The sequence below is a fragment of the Sus scrofa genome, chromosome 1 (assembly GCF_000003025.6).
Source record: "Sus scrofa isolate TJ Tabasco breed Duroc chromosome 1, Sscrofa11.1, whole genome shotgun sequence".
In the NCBI taxonomy this organism is placed as follows: domain Eukaryota; kingdom Metazoa; phylum Chordata; class Mammalia; order Artiodactyla; family Suidae; genus Sus; species Sus scrofa.
Genome location: NC_010443.5, coordinates 136,523,243 through 136,546,468, shown reverse-complemented (window position 1 = coordinate 136,546,468; position 23,226 = coordinate 136,523,243). Strand labels below are relative to the sequence as shown.

Sequence of the window (23,226 nt, the reverse complement as noted above, 5' to 3'; positions counted from 1 at the left end):
GTTGCACAGCAGAAATGATCACAGCCTTGTAAATTAATTATACTTCAATAAAACTTAAAAAAATGAAAATCAAAAAATTTAAAAAAATAATAAAATCGTCATCTAATACTAAAAATAAATAAATAAATAAATAACCCCACAGGGAAAGTGGAGCAGCTAGTAGAAGGAGCTGGTCTAGGGACCATCCAGCACATGCTGAGCATGGCAGGAGGCGTGTCTGCTCCAGTCCCCCTGTGACATCCATACATACTTTGTGACTGAAGAAACACCTGCCCCATCCCCGGAAGTCCCAATGGTGTTGGTGCCTAACTGCAAATGTATTTGACCAAAACCAAAAGAACTACCCAAGTCCCACTCCCACCTGCTACCTCGGCTGCCGTCAAAGGCATCTGCAGATGTGGGGCAGCCTTTTTATCTGCATGGAACACTCTGCAGACAAGGGGACAGGCTGTGTGAGGCAGGAACTTAGAGTCCCAACTGACATGGACAATGGGCTCCTGTCCTTAGATACTCTTTTTTTTTTTTTTTTTTGCCACACCTGCAGCATGCATAAGTTCCCAGGTCAGGGATCAAACCCGTGCCACACCAGTGACAACACCGAATCCTCAACCACTAGGCCACCGGGGAACTCCCCCCAGATACTCTTAAGTAGAGAAATGTGGCGACAATCTTAAAAGTGTCCAGCCTTCTTGCCACCCTCTATTTGATCCCCAACCACTCTGCACTCAACACATTCTAGATAACGAGTCTATTTCCTCCCACCTCTTCATGCCTGAAACTAAGCCCCCATGATCCACGTGACCACCTCCTCAAGGGCATGCAGCTAAACTCCACTTGACCTGAGAAGGCTTCCCTGAGGCCAGAGCCTTACTTCCCTCCAGAGCTCCTGTCATGGTGACTATCTCAACCACAACCTGGGCTCACAGCTTCTATCTTGGCATGCTGTACGTGTGTCTTTCAACATTTATATCTGTCCCTTTTCCCTTACATCTTTTTTTTTTTTTTTTTTTTTGGACTGCACTGCACCTATGGCATGGGCATGAGGAAGTTCCTGGACTAGGGACTGAACCTGAGGCACAGCAGTGCCAACACCAGATCCTTAACCCACTGAGCCACCAGGGAACTCCCAAGACCTAAGCTCCTTAAACAAGGGAGGCTCTAATCACAATAAGAGAACATGGGCCCTGCTACTCCTCTTTGCATCTCCTGGTCCCTGTTTGTATCACACCCATTCAGCCGACCCACCCCTGGAGTGAGGGGTGTGTGACACCTGGTTCCTGACCTTGCTGTGTTTTCACCTTCAAACAACTCTAGAGGCCTTGAGACTGAAGCACCAATGGAAAAGGCATCCAGGGATGGAGAAGTGAGAAGAAAGGCAGTTCAATCCTGCTCTGTCCCCGACTCAGTAAAACCACTCAATTCCTTGGGTCAGTTTAACCTTTACTATAGGTTAAAAGAAGATGAAGCCTGACTCTCTTACCTATTTCACAAAGATCCCAAGCAAATAAGTTAGATGTGTGCTGGCTGTTTTTCAAATGTATCAAGGCCACAGTTCCTGGCATGTGGTAGGCATTTTATAATTATTTATTGAGTAAAAATGGAAATGAAAAGATGATATTTTGATAGGATGCATGGCTCACGGTAAGTGCACTAATCATGACCTGCCAGACACACCAGCACGTGGACAGCCGGCTCTCAAGCCACTGAGAACACGCTTTCCAACCCATCCACACACCACCCTTAGGCCAACATCTCTTATGTGGACACGACCAAGCTTTGCTCTTGGCTTGGCAACTGACTAAATTGTCTTCTTGACTTTGAAGATACTTCTATACCAATGTCATGGTCAAAAAACAATAGCATGGTTGAGTTTGGAGAAGTTGCCACTTACTGTTTTTCAGGAAACATCCATCCTCACTACAGTCTGAGGTTCTGAACTCTCTATTTATTTATTTATTTTGTCTTTTGGGGGCTGCTCCCATGGCATATGGAGGTTCCCAGGCTAGGGGTCAAATTGGAGCTGTAGCTGGTGGCCTACACCACAGCCACAGTGATGTGGGACTCAAGCTGAGTCTGTGACCTACTCCACAGGTCATGGCAACACCGGATCCTTAATCCACTGAGGAAGGTCAGAGATCACACCTGTGTCCTCATGGATATAGTTGGGTTCATTAACCACTGAGCCACAACAGGAACTCTAAAGGTTCTGAACTCTTAAGGTCAACACTGATAGGCAGCAGAGCACTTTGTCAGGTGGTGGGGGTTAGGCAGGGAGAGAACTAGTTCCTCCAAAGTTTAGCATGCAACTCTTGTAGGCAGTTTACCCAAGTCAAGCCTAGGAGGACACGGGGGAAAAGGAACAAGGAACATAGGACATGACCATAGATATGACCATCTTCCAGCCCTGAAGCCATTCACATCTGGAGATATATATGTGGTAGGATGGAAGAGGGAATGACAGTGACAATGATGCATCCCAGATGAGTAACATTTCAGGCTGCCCAAAACACTTGTCTATACATTATTTAACTTGACTGCTACATCAATCCCATGAGAAGGTCTGGGTAGCTCACCTCCATTTTCAGACTGGGGAACTCAACTTCATAGAGTTCAAAGGACTTGCTTAGTGCCACAAGGCTGGTCTGAGCCTGGGCTTTGGGCATTGGCACTCTTCCGGCCACACCACACAATGACCACCATGCCCCATCAGGCACACCGCATGCCCCTTCTGCTCCTCCAACCCCACAGTATGCCACGCTCAAAAGTCATGCTGAGTTTTCATTGTGGTGCCAAGCCGTGGTCTGCTAAACCCTTCCAGCCAGCTTTAATAGCTTTCTTTACGAACCGTGGTGCCCAAAGTATTGGCACCAATTTGTTCCAAGAGGGCAGTTTGTCAGAAAATTGGCTCACTGAAGCTTCATGTCCCTGACACACCATCTGCCCAAATCCGCCTGTGGTTTACCACGACTCCCGGCATCATTACAGCTTCTCAGCTAAGTATCACAGGATTATATGCGTCTATGGGGATAGAAGACAGCTGGTTGGAGAGAGGCAGTCAAACCTAACACAGCTGGCTTGCCAACTAACGCTAAAGCTGTGGGACGGTGGGCAACATGACACTTTAAAAAAAAACTGTTAGAAAGCTTGCATCAAATGAGACAGGGTTCAGGAAAGTATTTTTGCAAACCAAAAAGAATTGTATAAGATTCCGTTACCGCTATTGCATTCCCCCACAGGTGCATGATCCGCGTGGGTCAATTAATTATCTGTGGAAAATCATGCCCTGTGGTGACACGGTGCTCCCTTTCTCCAGAGGGCAGGTCTCAGGCAACGTGGAACAAGGTCCCAGCTTCAACCTGCTTCCCATAGGACAGCGCGTCTGGGAGAACACCTACCAGAAGCCTATTTGCAGGAGCCGCTGAGATGCCTCCTGGGAAAAAGCTTAAACTAAAGGGAGGAGGAGTCTAGCTGGATATGTCCTAGCCTTCGTGGTTAGTGGGGGTGGGGGCGGATTGTTAACCCCTGCTGTGGCTGAGGCTTAGTGAGGTTTTTCTCCCTGTCCAGCCTCTCTTGTGAACCCATGGAAAGCACAGCATCAGGGATGGAAGGCTTGTTGGGAATAGTGAGAAAGAAAATGGAAAGCTCTGCTTTCCTAAAACTCTCTGGGCTAAGTTTAGGGGCATTTAGGGGTCTCCCCCCGCCCTCAGCACCCAATACTTTACAACAGACTCCCTGAGGTTGCAAAGGCTTTGGGTTCAGTGGCTGGAGTCTTGGAGTTTGAGGTGGTGCTCAGCTGAAGGGGACAAGCGGTAGGAAGAAGGGAACACGGGAAGTGCCCCACGAGAGGGACTGAGTCACTGTGTTCAGGATCATCCATGGCTCTAGGGCACTTTGCAGAAGCTGAGGTCCTGAGTGAGTAGGTGTGAGAAGAGAAAAGCCAGTGAATTTTGGATTATTAGGATTAAAATGCTCGAAAGGTTGCTACCACAATGTTACTAAGTAGTACTACTGCATAGGTAATAGTACTACTATGTAGTACTGTGTAGTAGTAGGTTGCTACTACGATGCTACAATGCTACAGCAGTACGAACTGGATAAAATAACACTAGTTTCATCTGCAGGCACGAACTGGATAAAATAACACTAGTTTCATCTGCGGGCATCTTGGGAGATCAATGTTGTTTCCAAGAAGCAAATAAATACAGCGAGGTTATTGCAACAGATATTTCATGAACATCTATTACGCGCCTGGGCCTGTCCAAGCCTGGTGGGTACAAAAAGCAGGGCCGACGCTGTATCTGCTCCTATGGACCTTGCTGTCTAGCAAGGACAGCAAGCAGCGCTTCCGCGTAAATGCCAATTCATAGGCAGTCTCTACCCAAGCAGCAAATGCAAAGATCAACAAGGAGCCTGGGAGCAAGGATCACCTGCAAAGATAAACCTATTTCCCAGGTTGGTCCAGGATCAAGCCTGTGTTCAATCATACTATTAACCAACTAGCCTCAGGAGCAGCGTGCTCTGTGGGACAGAACAAAAGGGTCCCCCAGCATCCAGCACAGGTGAACCCCATACAAACACCAGCTGAATCCCTGCAGAAGTAAGATCTCTGACCGTCTCTTGTTCCATAAGTGTAAAATTCGGCAAAGAACACCTGCCTTCTTTGCCTGCATCAAGGAAGCGATGGTGAGGGGTAAGCAAGACACTGCATGTGGAGAGAGTCTGAGCCAGAATCTGTAAGGAAGTTCTCAAAGGCACAGTATTGTCTTTCTAAGGACTATAATCACTTTCCCTAGAAAATCAGGGCTCAATGGCCACTATCGCTGTGTTGACCATCTCTCCTGCTGTGACGATTATTTGTGTATGTCAGCTTAGCCAGGCTATAATCCAGTTGTCTGCTCAGACACCAGTCTAGATGTTGCTGTGAAGGTATTTTTTTCAGTGCAATTAACACTGAAATCAGTAGCGAGTAAAAGACAGTACCTTCCATCATGCGTGTGAGATTTACCCAATTAGTTGGAGGCCTTAAGAAAAAAGACTGCGGTCTCCTTGGATGGGAAGGAATTACACCTTAAAGAAAAAAATCGCAACATCAATTCTTTCCTGGGTCTCCAGCCTGCTGGTCAACCCTGCAGATTTCAGACTTTACGGCCCCTACCCACGACTGAATGAGTCAGTTAAATATATAAAATAAATCTCTGTCTCTCTTTCTCTCTCTTTTTTTACCTTAATCATAATTTATTTGCATCTTTTCCTGGCCACGCCCATGAGGAAGTTCCTGAGCCAGGGATCAAACCTGCACCACGGCAGCAACCTGAGCCACAGCAGTGACATCACCTATCCTTAACTTCCAGGCCACCAGCAGACTTCTATTTGTGTCTTATTTAGACACCTGCACATTTCAAATCTCATTAAAGCTCTCTCTCCATAATGATATGGGACAGTAGAAGAAAATTATGCAGTAAATATCCAGTTCCCAAACAGCAGTTCAATATTTTTGAGATCATGTGATATTTTATAGATACTCTACTCATACCTGATATCAGTAAAATTTAGGCTTGTGTTTTTACAAACTTGAAAGCCCTGTAACATTACAGCATTCATTTTGGTGATGTCATGGTGAACTGAAAAGAAACTCTGAGGAGCTCCCAATTTGCTTTTACCTCCACTCCTGGAGAGTGATAAACGTCATGATTTTTAGACACCTTGATAAATTATGCATACATCCAGTTTTGAACATGTCAGTTATTGTACATATACATATATACACACCTTAGGCTATACAGAACTAGATGTGTGTTTGTGTGTGTACATACACATCAGAGAGACAGAAAAAAAATCTATTTACAAATAAATCATAAATAGGGGGTTCCACTTGTATCTCAGCAAGTTATGAACACGACTGGTATCCATGAGGATGCAGATTTGATCCCTGACTTAAGGATCTGGCACTGCCGTGAGCTGTAGTATAGGTTGTAGAAGAGGCTTGGCTCATGTGTGGCTGTGGCTGTGGTGTAGACTGGCAGCTGCAGCTCCAGTTTGACCCCTAGCCTGGGAACTTCCCTATGCCACGGGTGTGGCCCTAAAAAGACAAATATTCAGTTTTAGATATTAGATATATATATATATGTATGTATGTGTATATGTGTGTATATATAAGTAAAAATACATACATATATTTAATTTTTCCAGCTTCTCTGGAGAACCCTAATACATCTGTGTTCTACTGATTCCATGAAAACACACCGAGGCTCAGACTCACCCAGGCTCTAATGTATATGGAAGTGAGCATTCACAACAGTGGTTCCAGAGTCATATGCCAACCTGACACAGCAGTTAGCAGCTGTTAAAACAGTAAACTTAATTTTTGTAGTTGTGCTGGTTTTCCATGCACCTCTTTGCCTTTATAAGGCAGTCACTTTTGTTGAAGGAAGGAACTGAATCTCACATGATTCAAAATTCACATAATTTGAGAACAATCCTGCCCAAGGATGATGACTTTTTCTGCTATTCAGCTAAAATGCAGTAGGCATTCTTTACAATTACTAAGCTTATTTCTTTGAAACGGTGATTCTTGACAAATTATTGCTTGGTGGGCATTCATATGACCCCACATTCTGTATATGCAGTGAGACTGGACTCAGTTTTTTGTTTTTTTTTTGTTTTTTTGTTTTTTTGGCTTTTTGCCTTTTCTAGGGCCGCTCCTGCGGCATATGGAGGTTCCCAGGCTAGGGGTTTAATCGGAGCTGTAGCCAACGGCCTACGCCAGAGGCACAGCAGCGTGGGATCCGAACTGCGTCTGCAACCTACACCACAGCTCACGGCAACGCCAGACCTTAACCCACTGAGTCAGGCCAGGGATCGAACACAAAACATCATGGTTCCTAGTCAGATTCATTAACCACTGCGCCACCACAGGAACTCCTGGACTCAGTTTTTTATCTCCTAGTTTTGCTAAGTCACATAAAAGCACACACAGCACCTCAACAGACCATTAAGATTATTTTACATTTTTGTTCTTGATTTGTGCTTTGGTAAAACATTTATTACCTTAAGCAAAAAAGAAACAAGACAAAAATGATATTCTCTAGATCTTCTGACCTTGGGTTATATTTTACAAGCTACCTAGGAGTTACATTATGTAAACAGAAAAGGTTTCTAATATAATTGGTAAAGAACTAGTAGTTAAATGATATGCATAAAAAGTGAAAACCACTTGTCTGAATTTTTTTTTCTTTTTACGGCCATACCTGTGGCATATGAAGTTCCCAGGCCAGAGGTCGAATCAGAGCTGCAGCTATGGTCAACACCACAGCCATGGCAACACTGGATCTGAGCCACATCTGTGACCTTGATCTGAAGCTTGTGGATCCTTAACCCACTGAGCAAAGCCAGGGATCAAACCCGCATCCTCCCAGAGAAAATATCAGGCCCTTAACCTGCTGAGCCACAAGAGAACTCCATGAAATTTTAAAATATCAAAAAGCATATAGGTGGAGTTCCGGTCATGGCTCAGTGGTTAACGAATCTGACTAGAAACCATGAGGTTGCAGGTTCGATTCCTGGCCTTGCTCAGTGGGTTAAGGATCCGGCGTTGCCTTGAGCTGTGGTGTAGGTCACAGATGTGGCTCAGATCTGGCGCTGCTATGGTTCTGGCATAGGCTGGCAGCTACAGATCCGATTAGACCCCTAGCCTGGGAATCTCCATATGTCTCAGGTGTGACCCTGGAAAAGACAAAAAATATATATACATACATATATATATATACACACACACACATATATATATGTGATGTAGGTGAGATGTATAAAAAGGAAGGGAGGTTCTGGAAGCTGACTTCATTTCATTTGTATTTCTGAGTGAGTGGCTTGAAATAGTACCGAGTATCTGAAAACACTGAGGCCAAAACCTCCAAACTTCACTGCATCTCTGATATACCTCTGCCTGGTCTCTTTTTTTTTCTGAGCTGAGGAAAGATTTAAACCCAGGGCTCCAGCTGAGCTTTTGGTCTCCCCCCCAGCCCCCACCTCCTCAGTTGAAATGAACCCTTCAGTCATCTGCTCTTCATCCCACATCTTTAACTCTCTCCCCATTGGTTCTTGCCAATTAGTACTTAAACAAGCTCAAATCTCTAAGACAACAACCTAACAAAAACCTTCCTCATCTCTACATCACCAATGGCCCCTGTCCTTTCACAACCATGACTCAGTCTTCTCCCTACAGCCCGATGTGCTGGAACAGATTTTTACAGCATGTTTCCTTTCATGTTTACTGCATTGTGGTTTCTGTCCCCACTACTCCGCAGAACCTGTTCAGCCCAAAGTCCCCAGGAACCTTGGTGTTGCTACACTCAGAGAACACTTTACACCCAACCATCCTTATTTCACATGACCTCCCTGCTTATTCTGACAGTGGGGACCTCTGCCCCTTCTTGAAATACTCTTTTCCTTATTTACACGGCACTTTCCTGGTTCTCCTTAATACCCGATCTTTCTGTTTTCACTACAGAGTCTTCTACCTGGCCCTGTGGACTAAGGTTTCCAGGCCTTCTCTCAGATGCTCTGCTCTTCTTACCTGATACTTACCCAGGAAACCACATCCATTTCTTTTTTTTTTTTTTTTTTTGTCTTTTTTTGTTGTTGTTGTTGTTGTTGTTGTTGTTGCTATTTCTTGGGCCGCTCCCGCGGCATATGGAGGTTCCCAGGCTAGGGGGTTGAATCGGAGCTGTAGCCACCGGCCTACGCCAGAGCCACAGCAACGCGGGATCCGAGCCGCGTCTGCAACCTACACCACAGCTCACGGCAACGCCAGATCATTAACCCACTGAGCAAGGGCAGGGACCGAACCCGCAACCTCATGGTTCCTAGTCGGATTCGTTAACCACTGAGCCATGACGGGAACTCCCCACATCCATTTCTAGGGCATCAGCCACCACTAATATGGGAACGACTCCCAAATCCCTTCCCTCACCCAGACATCACTCCTGGGTCAAAGACATCCAAGTGCCTTCTGGACACCGGCACCTGGACGCCCCAGGACACCTTAAACCCAACAGTAAAATAAGTCATCATTCTCATTCCCATCCACCGGTAACAACACCCCCCTCCCCTTACTGCTTTTCCACTTCTTATCACTATCTGTGCAATTTTTTTTTTTAAGAAGAAATAAACTGGAAATCATCCAGGGAAATTTTAAAGATTAGGGTTCAGGGTGGGCTCAGCAGAAACCCCAAAGGACATGGGCCAAATTGGAGGCCCTTATCCAGTCAAAGGCAACCCTCAAACCCATGGTTCTCACTGGCTCTCCCAGGATGAGGATAACACAGGAACCGATTTTAATTACAATACCTGGGTCAAGAATCAGCCCCACTGCTTCCTCCAAATCAGAGAGAGGCTAGACTGAAACTTAGGGAGGCCCAGGTGAGGGTGTTCAATGCTTAAGGCTCTGCCCTCCAACCTTCAATAGGGAAGCAACTGTTGCCACCATGTGGCGAAGTGGAGGCACTGCAGCTCCTTTAGGAGGCCAAGGGCCAGCCAAGTAGCGTTTCCTTAGGATCTGCCCCTTTAAATTGACCTTATCTTACAGATTCTCCACCTGGTATTTATTAAGAAAAAAAATCTTGGTTCTCTTTAAAATTAAAAATCTGAAGTCAGTTCTCTTTAAAAATCTGAAGTCCAAAATTCAGTGTCATAACAAAAAAAAATTTCAGTATCATAAAAAAAGAATTTTGGTATTTTTATGTCTGGCAACATTGGTATAAATTTATCAGGGATCCATAAAGTGCCAGTATTTATAAATTTCTCAGTAGTTCTATATCTTGTGGCATCACAAGGCTAGTACCAGGTGGCCTAGAGTGGTAGGGAAAATACACCCATGAACCTGAGGAGACCCTCTTTTACCTGAGGCTGTTATTCTGAAGACAGAAGCACATTTTCTGGTTGGAGTCATCGAGAGCTAACATTAGTGTCAGCTGGCAGAGCCACTTCTGACTCCCAAGGGTCTCTGTCCCACAGTTAATGGCTCTCTGAATCCATCCCTTGGACAGCAGGTGGCTTTCCTTGTTTCAGGTGGCAACAGTAGCCATTTAGCTATGTCATGGGGACAGATGAGCCACCTGAGCTTGGGGGAAAGTGGGCACTGCTAAGACACAAGGTGCACTGAAGCACAGGTGACCTGTATTGCCAATTGGATGAGTCATCAAAGACAACATCCAGAAAAGCCACTGAAAGAGGAAAACACAAAGTGAGAGAATGCAGTGACTAACAGCAGCCCCTCTCTGCATGTGAGAGAGTGGACTGAAACCCCACATCATGTGTGAGAAAACCAAGTTTCAGAAAAGTTGCCAAGATCACGTGCAGCTAGTCAACAGCACGGTGAAGGCTCAAGCCCGGTCTTCCCTGCCATCTATGCAAGGAAGTTTTCTTCCCTATAAAACAAGTTGGTGCCCATTTGCTTTTCCTTTGTGTTTTCGATTTGATTTGGGTTAAGAATGTACACCTTTGAAAGATGCTCCTTACCAAGTCATGTTTAAAGGGTCTAGAGAGAAGAGAAAAATAACCTCCCCCATCCTCTTTGGATGTTTTGAGCAAATGCTTCCTCCCCACTGACCATTTAGAGCAGGTCAGCCAGGAGGCTGGCTTAACAACCTGCAACCCACCCCCCTTTTCCTTCCTGCTTTTGCTTTTTTAGGGCCGCACCCCCAGCATATGGTGGTTCCCAGGGTAGAGGTCAAATCAGAGCTATAGCTGTTGGCCTACACCACAGCCACAGCAATTCGGGATCGGAGATATGTCTTCGACCTACAACCACAGCTCACGGCAAGGACAGATCCTTAACCCACTGAGCAAAGCCAGGGATCGAACCTGTGTCCTCATGGATCCTAGTCAGATTCATTTCCGCTTCGCCATGGCTGCAACTCCTTGACAATCTGTAGCCTCTTAACCAGAAGGCTGGGTACCAAGTTTCCAGAATCCTCTAATATTTATAGGCTTGACATCTATTTGGCCCCCTGCTGGTTTCATTCCATAACTGCAAGAAGTCCTTCTCCTTTCTCAATAGATTGCAGGACAAAAGGCACAAACCTTGCACTCTGGTGATCAGTCATATTCAAACACTTAACTTTTGTTCAGCACATTATCTCCTAGTTCTTGGTGAAAACCTCCAAGTAGAATTTTTTTTTTTTTTTTTTTTTTTTTTTTTTTTTTTTTGCCTTGAGCTGAAAGGAAAAAAGTCTCAGAAGATCTGGATATCAAATGGTACTTATAGGAGCTCCCGTCGTGGCTCAGTGGTTAACGAATCTGACTAAGAACCATGAGGTTGCGGGTTCGATCCCTGGCCTGGTCAGTGGGTTAAGGATCTGGTGTTGCCGTGAGCTGTGGTGTAGGTCGCAGATGCAGCTCAGATCCCAAGTTGCTGTGGCTGTGGTGTAGGCTAGCAGCTACAGCTCCGATTTGATCCCTAGCTTGGGAACCTCCATATGCCGCAGGAGCGGCCCTAGAAAAGGCAAAAAGACAAAAAATAAATTAAAAAAATGAACAAATAGTATTTATATACTTATTGTCACCAGATATATTTAGTTTTCAAATATTTATTCAAATACACATCCATTCTTCAAATATTTACCAAGTGTCTACTATGTGTTTGGGTACAAAGCAGCAAATAAAACAAATAAAGCTTTGTGGAGCTGACATTCCAGTGGGTAGATAGACAATAAGCAAGGAAACAAACATTCATTAAAAATTTTGTTGTTGTTGTTGCACCCATGGCATGGATAAGTTCCCAGGCCAGGGATCAAACCTGTGCCATAAGCAGTGACAATGCTGGATCTTTAACTGCAAGGCCACTAGGGAAAGCCTCCTTATAAATTTTTTAAATGCTATGGAGTTTACAAAAACAAAAGGAGAAGCCGGAGTTCCCATTGTAGCTCAGCGGTAATGAACCCGACTAGTATCCATGAGGACACTGGTTTGATCCTTGGCCCTGCTCAGTGGGTTAAAGATCTGGCGTTGCTGTGAACTGTGGTATAGGTCACAGACACGGCTTGGACCTGGCAATTGCTGTGACTGTGGCACAGGCTAGCTGCTGCGGCTCCACTTTGACCCCTAGCCTGGGAATGTGCCATGGGTGCGGCCCTAAAGAAGGGGGGAGGGGTACTGTGGCAGAGAATGTGGGGCTATTCAGATAGATGAGCCAGGGCAGGCCTCTCTGTGAAGATGACCTCGAAGCAAGCCCTGTAGAGGAAGACAGGGCTATGCAGAGTGGGAACAGCAAGTGGTGTGAGAGCGAAGGGAAGACACTGGTGCAGCCGAGGGACTGCAAGGAGGCTGGGAAGGATGGAGGCAGACAGCAGGGAAATTGGCAAGGAAGCTGGCCTTGACAAGCACAGTCTAAGAGGCATGTCCAGGGAGCTCCCTGGTGGTCTAGTGGTTAGGATTCGGCACTTTCACTAATCCTAGGTTCAGGATTCGGTTCAATCCATGGTCTGGGAACTGAGATCCCAAGTCAATTTGGTGCTGCATGCTGCAACCAAAAAAAATAAATAAATAAAAGGCATCTCAAAATTAACATGTGCACAACTGAACTTGAGATCTTCCTCTGAAAAGCCTCTGTTTGCATTTCTCTTAGGAGAAGTCTCCTAACGCATCTCCCCAACTGCAGTCCTCCCTCCCTCCAGAATATTTTCAGCTGGGAGTTCCCACCGTGGCTCAGTGGTAACGAAGCCAACCAGTATCCCTGGGGACTCAGTTTAATCCCTGGCCTCACTCAGTGGGTTAAGGATCCAGCATTGCCATGAGCCATGGTATAGTTCATAGATGCAGCTTGGATCCTGAGTTGCTGTGGGTGTGGTGTAGGCCAGCAACTGCAGCTCCAATTTGACCTGTAGCCTGGGAACTTTCATATGCCACAGGCACAGCCCTAAAAAAAGCAAAAAAAAAAAAAAAAAAAAAGATGATCACATCACTGCCCAAGGTTTCCAGTGGTTTCAGATACATACTCAGAGAAAAGCTAAAGTCACTGTAGGACTGCAAGACCCTGGGCTGAGATCTGGCCCCACACACCACCTCCCATCGCCCTCCCACCCCACCCTTCCCCGAGTCTCATCTCCTCCTGCCCTTGGCTGTAGCCACACTAGCCTCCAGGCCTTTATGGCTTCTGCAGTTGCAGCCTTTCTGAGAGGTCCTCAGAGATCAAACGGCTCACTCTCTCAGCTCTCAAAGCTGTGCTTACCATCACAGTGATGTAATGTTTTGTTTTTGTTTCCTTCACCCCCCCTTCTGAGTCTGCACCTGCACATGTTCCTGGGCCAAGGATTAAACCCATGCCATGGCAGTGACCTGGGCCACAGCAGTGACAATGCCAAGTCCTTAACTGCTAGGCCACCAGGGAACCCACCCTTTTTCTGCTTTATATTTTTATAGCACTTATGACATATTTACTTGTTTATATAATGACTACACCTCCCCTGCCCTGACAATCTTTCAGGTTCATGTTCATTTCCTCAGTACCTAAAACAGTGCCTGGCACTCAAAAAATACTTGTTGACTTGACAAATGAGTGGTAGGAATAGCTGATTACGGGAGGTGAGGAAGTTTATCAGCATGTGTGAAAAGGTTACCGCGAAAGTAATGAGAAGAGATATGGGATCAAAGGAGAGAATTTTTTTAAATGGTCTCTAGGGGAGTTCCTGTCGTAGCTCAGTGGTTAACGAATCCGACTAAGAACAATGAGGTTTTGGGTTCGATCCCTGCCCTTGCTCAGTGGGTTAAGGATCCAGCATTGCCATGAGCTGTGGTGTAGGTCACAGACGTGGCTTGGATCCTGCGTTGCTGTGGCTCTGGTGTAGGCCGGTGGCTACAGCTCTGATTTGACCCGGAGCCTGGGAACCTCCATATGCCGCAGGAGCGGCCCTAGAAATGGCAAAAAGACAAAAAAATAAAAAATAAAATAAAATAAAATGGGCTCTATAACTTCAAGGACCTCACAGTGATTTATACTACATCCTATATTAAAAGGTTAGTTTCCAATCCTATCAACTTCAATAACGAGATTAGTCTAAGAATTACACAATTAATCAGAGTAGGCGCAATAAGAGAAAATTATCTTTTATGTGTCAGGTATTAGACAATGAACAGCCCTGAATGCAAGTAACTTAAAAGTCCAGTAAGTCACCTAAAATGATGATGAGGATTCATTTAGAAATGATCTCGTGGCAGTGTAGTCAGGTCGGCTAAAACTTTACTCTTGTTCCTCTGAACTGGAATGTTACCTGCTTGCTGGTGAGTAAATTTAAATCCTATCTCCCATATCTGGAGAAAACCATAATTTGAAAAGATACATGCACCCTGATGTTCACTGCAGCACTATTTACAATAGCCAGGGCATGGAAACAACCGAAATGTTCACTAACAGAGGAATGGAAAAAGAAGATGTAGTACATATATACAATGGAATATTACTCAGCCATAAAAAGAATGAAATAATGCCATTTGCAGTAACATGGATGAACCTAAGGATTATCATACTAAGTGAAGTAAGTCAGACAGTGGAAAGATAAATATTACATGATATTACTTATATGAGGTATCTTAAAAAAATACAAATGATCTTATCTGCAGAACAGAAACAGACTCACAGACTTTGAAAACAAACTTATGGTTACCAAAAGGGACAGGTGGGGGAAGGGATGGACTGGGGGTTTGGTATTAGCATATGCACACTGAGGTATATGGAATGACTGGCCAGTGGGGACCTGCTGTATAGCCAATATTCTGTGATAACCTATATGGGAAAAGAATCTGAAAAAGAATGGATATGTGGATGTATATAACTGAATCACTTTGTCATAAGGCAGAAATTATCACAATAACATAAATCAACTATATTTCAGTAAGATTTTAAGAAATGAAAATAAATAAGTAAATAAATCCTATTCCCCCCCCCAGCTAAACAGAAGCTTAATGAAGTTAAGTAATTTGCTCAAGGTTACATTACTAATAAATGATGGAGCTGACATTTAAATCCAGGTATCTTTGGGAAGAGTTGATATTACATGTGTGTTAAAATTCATGCCAGAATACACATGATGCCTATTATGTGTATTCTTTTTTTTTTTTTTTTTGGTCTTTTTAGGGCCACACCCAAAGCCTATGGAAAGTTCCCAGACTAGGTTGAATCAGAGCTACAGCTGTCAGCCTACACCACAGCCACAGCAACGTGGGATCCCAGCAGTGCCTGCGACCTACATCACAGCTCACGGCAACACAAGATTCTTAACCCACTGAGCGAGGCCAGGGATTGAACCCGCATCCTCATGGATCCTAGTCATGTTGGTTACCACTGAGCAACAATGGGAACTCTTATTATGTGTATTCTTTCTATAAAAATTAGAAAAACGTTTCTCACTTTGTCCTTCATAATAAAATCCTCAAAACAACAGCAGTGAAGGGATATAGAAGATATTACTTGCATCCGTCAGACAACTGGGCATGAGCATGACCGAATTTCTGAGCAGAGACAATGCAAATAAATGGATGATTTGAAGCAATCCTACATTCACATGAACAAGAAGCAGACCACCCCATACATTAAATACCAAAGTCCAGGACTGGGGAAAAAAACCTGGGCTTCTTGTTTCCTTTTCCCCTCATGTCTTTGGACTAGTTTCTTTGTTGGCTTGCACTCAAGCTGTCATAGGCAGAATTTTAAGATGACTCCCAAGATCCTCACTTATTTGTGTACTAGAATCCTCTGCCTTTGAGCACGGGGAGGCCCTGTGCCTACAGTGGGCTACCACTCCCTTGATAAATGACACAAGGCAGTGGGGTGGTCGCTCCCATAATTATACTATATTTCGGTTAGCAGACTGAAAGGATCTTCTCCCTCTCTCTTTGAGGAAATAAAGTGCCATGTTGCAAAAGGGCCAGTGGCTTACAACCAACCTGAAGGTGGCCTCCAAGAGCTGAAAGGGACCCCGCTCAAAGTCAGTAAGAAAAAGGGGACCTTGGTGCCCCAAGAGCAAAAAAGCTGAATTCTGCAACAACGTTAATGACATTGGAAGAAAACCCCAAGCTCCAGCCAACACTGCCTCTCTTGTCAATACTGTGATGTCAGCCTGAGGAGACTGAGCAAAGGGCCCAGGTAATCCTTGTCCAACTCCAGACCAAAGGAAACTGTGAGACAGTAAGTGGGTATTGTGTTAAGCTATGAAATATATGGACATTTTGACACAGTAACAGAATATTAAAACAAAAGCCAATGTCCATCCCTTCTAGACACTGTTAGAGGAGACCAAACATGATGTCACATTAGCCCAAGGGTAATAATGAAAACAGTTTTAAATTCAGAATTGTTCTAAATCATGCCTGTTATGCCTGTTCAGACCTCTATGCCTTTTCACTTGCCATTCCTTCGTCTTCTTCTTTTTTTTTTTTTTTCCTTTTTGGGCTGCACCCCAACATATGGTTCCCATGCTAGGGGTCAAATTGGAGCTGTAGCTGCCAGCCTACACCACAGCCACAGCAATGCAGGATCCAAGCCACGTCTGCAACCTACACCACAGCTCACAGCAATGCCGGATCCCCAACCCACTGAGCGAGGCCAGGGAGCGAACCTGAGTTCTCAGGGATGCCAGTCAGTTAATTAAACACTGAGCCACAACAGGAACTCCAAAATGTTGCTTCTTCAAAGAAGTATTTCCTTACCCCCACCACTCCTGAGCAGAATAAATTCCTCTTTTCTTCTCTTCCATGGCAGCAGCTTGCCTATGATCTATCAAAACACTGACCATGAGGCACTGTAATAACCTCTCACCCCTTGCACCCCAGAGTGAGATTCTTTTGGGGCAGAAGCACCCCAGTATCCTATACAGGAGCTGGCATAGAGCCGATGCTGAAGAGCTGGCCACTGAGTGAAGAAAATGTGGCTCTGGATGCCCAGAGAATTTCTGGGGTTTTTTTCCACACAGATAATCAGGCCTCCAGTATTAATGGGAACCTCGGAAAGCCATCACCATGGCAACAACTGGATGACTAAACAAACACTGTTAAAAGGGCAGATATTTACTGTCTCGAAAGAGCTGGTCTGAAATGGGCAGGTGAACTTGAAGCCCTAGGTGGTAGCAGGTGCTGGAAAGGATATAAATTCTTCCCAGAAGGGATGGTGTGTAGCTCTGTCTGATTTGTTTTGCTTCAAGACCTGTGCTAGGTTTGCAGGCTTCTGATTCAAATCATCTGTGTTAATCCATTCCTGAAATCAAATGTCAGCCTAAACAGACAACAATCCCACAGAGTTAGTGTTACTTGATGTCTTAACACTTTAGGTAACAAGACAGAAGTGAGAATCATACATCCATAATATTCATGGCATTCCCAGGACTCAAAGGCAGAGAGCTGTTTAGGAAATTATGGGCTCAGGCAAAATTATGCAAAATCAAATAGCATTTGCTGGGTGTGTGTTTTGACAAGGCTCAGAGAAATAATTCAACTTTTTCCTTAGGACCCACTCCTGTGAGCAAACACTTGAGGTACTCGCTTGTGTTTAAACTAATCATGCTACTGCTTTAGGGCTCCACCTCGGTGGAAAAGGTGTGTTCAGAATCAGAGCGATACAAAGCAAGGCATGGAAATAAGGCATCTGCTCTTAAAAGCTGCTCATTACCACTTCATAAGAACTAGACTCAGATTCTCTCTATAAATAAACCACTAAACAAAAGAGTACTACTTTCTAATAAAAGTATTACAACCACATTGCCAGAAACTTAGAAAACTTCAGGGGGAAAGTGGTCTTACTATCCTAAAACAATTACATTAATATTTATTACATTTTTAAATAATATTTTTAAAACTTTTTAACATAAACTTTTTTTTGGCTATGCTCTTGGCATGCAGAAGTTCCAGGGCCAGGGACTGAACCCACACCACAGCAGCAACCAGAACCACAGCAGTGACAATGCTGGATCCTTAACCCACTGCTCCACCTGGGAACTCCAACATCAATTCAACGTCAGTACCTCTTCTGGCTCCTTTTGGGTTTATCTGATGTCGTCCCTATGAATCAAATCAGATCCTTTAAGATCTTTGTATTTCGAGGATCTTTTACAAATACAGATCACTTGGGTAGCCAGCTAAGGGCACAACTTGCCAGAGATCAGTTTAGGAAAAGACGTGGGGTCTGGGTTCTAGTCTTTTTTAGTGATAACACTAGATGCTCCTTCATTCACTTCATAAGTGTCAATATACCAGACTTTGTGCTAGATGCTGGGCTATAGCTGTGAATTAGACAAGGCTCCTGCTCTCACAGGACTTATATTCTCACGTGGATGGCTGTATGTATATACTGCGCAGTAAAGAAGAAAAGGGAAAACAGAGGGAGAAAGTAGAGATTCTGTACTAGCTATTATTTCACTGCTAATGGAAACTGCAAACTGGCAGAATACAGTAAATACCTTCGATGCTCTGTGGGCCCACAAGATTCATGGCCTGGTGAGCTGGATACTCTACCCGTGGCCTGGCAATGCCCAGCTGCTCCATCACGCCATGGAGCAGCCTCTGGATATCTGTTTCTGAGACCCGGTCAGGGGTCCTCGGGCTATAAGCCAATGCTGGAGTCCATCCAAATGTCAGCCACAACACTAGGCCAGACAGCATGGTAGAAACCATCCTGGAGACCATTTTTAACCTGCAGGGAAGAAAAAAAAAAAAAAAAAAAAAGACCAAACATATATCAATTGGCCACAATTGGCAACTGTGATGATGCAATCACACAGTCATTCCAGGAAGTGATTCAAGGACCACCCAGAATGGGACTGCAGTGAAAAATCCTTAAGAGTTTGCTTAGGCCTTTTAGGTGCCCACTTTAGCCAGGACATCTGCTGTGAGAAGGTATTAAAGAAACAGAACAGAACAGTCAGCCACAGGGAACTCTATCTAGTCACTTGTGATGGAATATGACGGAGGACAATGTGAGAAAAATAATGTATGTATGTGTATAAATATATATATACACACACATGCATATATATATATATATATATGACTGAGTCACTGCTGTGCAGCAGATATTGACAGAACATTGTAAATCAACTAGCATAGAAAAAAATAAAAGTCTTTAACAAAAAGGAAAAAAGAACAGTCCAAGATGGCCAGTTCCCTCTGTTGTCTCATTCTCAGGAAGACTAGACTGGAAAGGCAGTTCTCATTCATTTCTTACTGTCCTTGTAGCTCCCTGGAAGTTCTGCATTTCCCCTTCCCTGCCACTCGCTCCCTCTCTTACTAAAGCAAACAACAACAAACATTTGCTTTAATTTTGAGAAAGAGGCAGGGAAAGTGACATCTTGACTTTTCTCGTCTCGAGGAAGAAAAGATTCACGGGAAGCAGTTGGAAGACCAAATGGTAAGGAAGCACAGAAAGCTTAGGAGTGGTGGAGGGGAACATCTGAGCCAACAGCTAACACTTTTGAGATCCTGAGGGGGGCTGAGAATACACATAGCTCAGGCCTCTGGTGCGGGAGATAAGGGATGCTGGCCGGAGGAGCTTGGGCAAATGCCTCAGCTCTCTGCAAAAAGGGAGGAGAAAGCGTCTGTCTTAGAGGGTTACTGTGAAGGTACATGTGGGAGCACATGTAACAGCGCAATGCCAGGCACAAAGCCCCCTCAACTGCTATTGTCATGTTAGCAATATTGCCTTGCTGTTCTGGAGGTTAGAATTTGGGGGACTGAAGGTGGTGAGAAAGAATGGGTGAAGGAGAGAGAAAAACTAGTCAGGGTAGTCAACCTGCCCTGCATGTTGGCTTCTATGGAGGCAGAAGTCTGCTGGAAACTGAGGACAAATATTCACTCAGCTTCCCTCTGCAGCTGCTGAGCCTGAGGGTGGACACTTCAGGCAGGGTGGGCAGGGGGGCAGGCAGACTCTCTTTTGACCATTCTTCTATGAGAGAAGGGAGAGGTGGTGGTGGCATGCATTTCTTCCCCGAAATGGCAATATTGATAACCCCAATTTCAATTTCTGCAGAGGAAAAGTCTTATTTAAAAGCCACTACTAGATAGAAAACCTTGTCCCCCAAAGAGCTGAGAGCAAAGCCTGCAATTCTGACAAAAAGGCCGGAGGCAGACACCAGCTTCTCCAGCCATCTTCATCTTCCCCTCCTCCACCCTTAATGCAGGATATCTTTGTTTCATTAACACCCCCCAGCCAACATCTTTCTGATCTGCTGAGCTAGCCAATCTTCTTCCTCTTTCTCTCTTATCTACAGCCGAACCTCCAATTCCCTCACCCATCCTTTGTCTGCCCCCAGCCTTCAGCTCCAGGATTCCATCAGGACGCCCTCCCCCACTCCGGATCGCGGAGAAAAACCCATTTCTTGGGGGCGGAGAGGCGGCAGGAGGTCAAGCCGACCTCAGCGCAGGACTTACCGAGTGGCAGCTGGAGGAACCCACAACGGTCTGTGCCTCAGTAGGGGTCGGGCGGGAAGTCGGGTAATCTGGGTAGCTCCTGCGTCACCTCTTTTCTCATCTTAGCCCCGCCCCAGCCCCTCCTCCAGCAGGTGGAGGCCGCCTGGCCAGCACTGCTCAGAAAGCAACCGAGATGCTTGTTCCATCCACCCACGGGTTCTAAGTACACCTCCTGGAGACCCTCTCCCGCTACCGACCCCTACGGAAATTAACATTTTCTCTAGCAGGTATCTAAACAGTGTGCCCAGATCGCCTGGCCACTTCTGCCCTTTGCCCTCAATAGAGTACTTAATTGTGTCGTCTTCCAGCCTTTTTATGTTGTTTTAAAGTCTTTTAGCTTGAAAAGAGGCCATGTGGCAATGACAGGGGAGACAAGAATTAAAGGCCCTGAGAATTTACTGGGAGTGCTTTCTAAAGACTTTTCATTGAGCAGAAAAACTAGGGGGACATTTAATACAAGATGCTAGAAATTCCTGTTAAATGATAAATCAAAACCATGTGAAAACCTCTAAGAATATTAATTTTGAGTGTTATTTTCCAACTTCCACTCCAACTATCAAGGAGAATTTCTTTGGCCTCAAGAGAAGCCATACTCCCTGCACATGGCAGAAATATATCCAGGTAGATCCAGAATGCTCCTTGTTAAAATACTGGAAAATTTTGAACACTTGAGTTTTGTTCAAACACAGGAATCGAAGTGTAAAACCATACCGTGAACATAGTATCTCTTTCAAGACTGGGGATGAGTAAAGTACCTGGAGGTCCAAGAATAAGTATCTTGAATCCTGAACTCTGTACCTGGCTCTAGTCCCCAAATCCATTATCATCTACAGTTATTTTATGCAGTGAAGAGGCACCTGCAGAATTCATTTATGAGACACTGTGGTCTTTTGGTTTGAAGCCAGCCTCCTTCCTACCACCTTTTCTTCCATGGGTGCTCTTCCATTTCCAGCTTTTGTTTCAGTGCATGCTAAGTCAGTAGGACAAGTACTGTCTATTGCTTCTAGGCTCAAAGACCATGCTGGGGTTTAATATATTTTTTATTCACACATCCTGAGTTTTTTTTTTTTTTCAATTCTGAATTTTACCTTATGTTACTTGTTTCTTCATTCTGTGCTTGGAAAAATGGAGAATCCATTACAATTTATTGCCTTTGTGTGGAATGGAAAGTTGACAGAAATACACTAAAATGTTTATGCTTCATGTGACATCTGGGCCTGGGCCTGGTGATTTTCAAAATCCTATATTAAATTTTTAGTGATTGTAGAATGTTGCCATGGAGTTCCCGTCATGGCTCAGTGGTTATCGAATCCGACTAGAATGTTGCCAAGCAGTCTATTAAGTTCTATATATAATTTGTTGCTCATAATAATCAAATTAATATTAGATCTTTACCTGTAAGAACTAAGTGAAAATAGTCCTTGAAGTTTCTGCACATGTCCAGACACTAACTTTGTTGTTTGTATATCATTTGATCAAGTATCCCCATGAGATTAGTAAAATTATCTCTATTTTGTATATGGAAAAAATGAAAATAAGGATATTGGCGTTCCTGTCATGGTGCAGTAGAAATAAATCTGACTGGGAACCATGTTTCAGGTTTGATCCCTGGCCTTGCTCAGTGGGTTAAGGATCTGACATTGCCGTGAGCTGTGGTGTAGGTCACAGACAAGGCCTGGATCTTGTGTTGCTGTGGCTGTGGTGTAGGTTGGCAACTGCAGCTCCAATTGGACCCCTAGCCTGGGAACCTGCATATGCTGAGGGTGTGGCCCTAAAAAGAAGGAAAAAACAAAAAAAACTACCTAGAGGTTTTCGCCAAGAATAATGTGCTGAGCAAAATAAAGTGTTACTGATCACCAGAGTGCAAGGTTTGTGCCTTTTGTCCGGCAATCTATTGAGAAACGGGAAGGACTTCTTGCAGTTATGGAATGAAATCAGTAGGGGGCCAACTAGACTTCAAGCCTATAAATATTAGAGGATTCTGGAAACCTGGTACCCAGCCTTCTGGTTAAGAGGCTATAGGTTGTCAGGGAGTTGCAGCCATGGCGCAGCAGAAATGAATTTGACTGGGATCCATGAGGACACAGGTTCGATCCCTGGCTTTGCTCAGTGGGTTAAGGATCTGTCCTTGCCGTGAGCTGTGGTGTAGGTCACAGACACGGCTGGGATCCCGAATTGCTGTGGCTGTGACATAGGCCAGAGGCGGTAGCTCTGATTTGACCCCTAGCCTGGGAAACTCCATATGGGACAAGTGCGGCCCTAAAAAGCAAAAAAAAAAAAAAAAAAGAAAAATAAAAAGAAAAATAGGGGTATTAAATCAAGGCTAAAACTAAAATTTCCTGACTCTCCAATTACCGTAACTGCAAGTTTTTCACCTTCATGATCCTTTACCCAAATTACAGCTTTCAGCTAACAAAAAATGGGAATGATGTGTGAAAGTTTTTATAAATATCTTCCATTATTGATTACTGATTAATCCCTCAGAAAAGCCACTAATTCAGGTGATTTGTACAGCTAATTTCATTATGCCTTCTTACTGAATTAGTCTTTCAACATTTCACTCACACCAGTGGACATAAAAGGGTATTAATACACTTTTTATAGTTAAAAAAACTGCTTTGAATTAGACAATAAACATCTCAGGATTTGAATATTTTCTATATCCACTATTAGAAATATACCAAAACCATCTGAAATGCATACCCATTCTATATTAAAAAAACCTATTCTGATGTCAGATAAACATGATGTTTATATCTATTGATTTTTACAGTCTTTATA

The 23,226-nt window shown here is 44.3% G+C and overlaps 1 protein-coding gene across 2 annotated transcripts in view; it reads right to left on the bottom strand.

Annotated features, from left to right (window-relative positions):
- SCG5 (secretogranin V) overlaps positions 1-20,549 on the bottom strand; it is a 64,102-nt gene extending 43,553 nt beyond the window's left edge. The window contains exons 1-2 of one of the 2 annotated variants that reach the window (XM_021082727.1): positions 20,407-20,549; positions 18,441-18,673 (exon numbers count right to left, since the gene is read on the bottom strand). In XM_021082727.1, coding sequence (XP_020938386.1) covers positions 18,441-18,666 — 226 coding nt within the window. In that variant the 5' untranslated portion in view covers positions 18,667-18,673; positions 20,407-20,549. The remainder of the gene's footprint in view (positions 1-18,440; positions 18,674-20,406) is intronic. The other variant, NM_001105287.1, reaches the window with a different exon arrangement.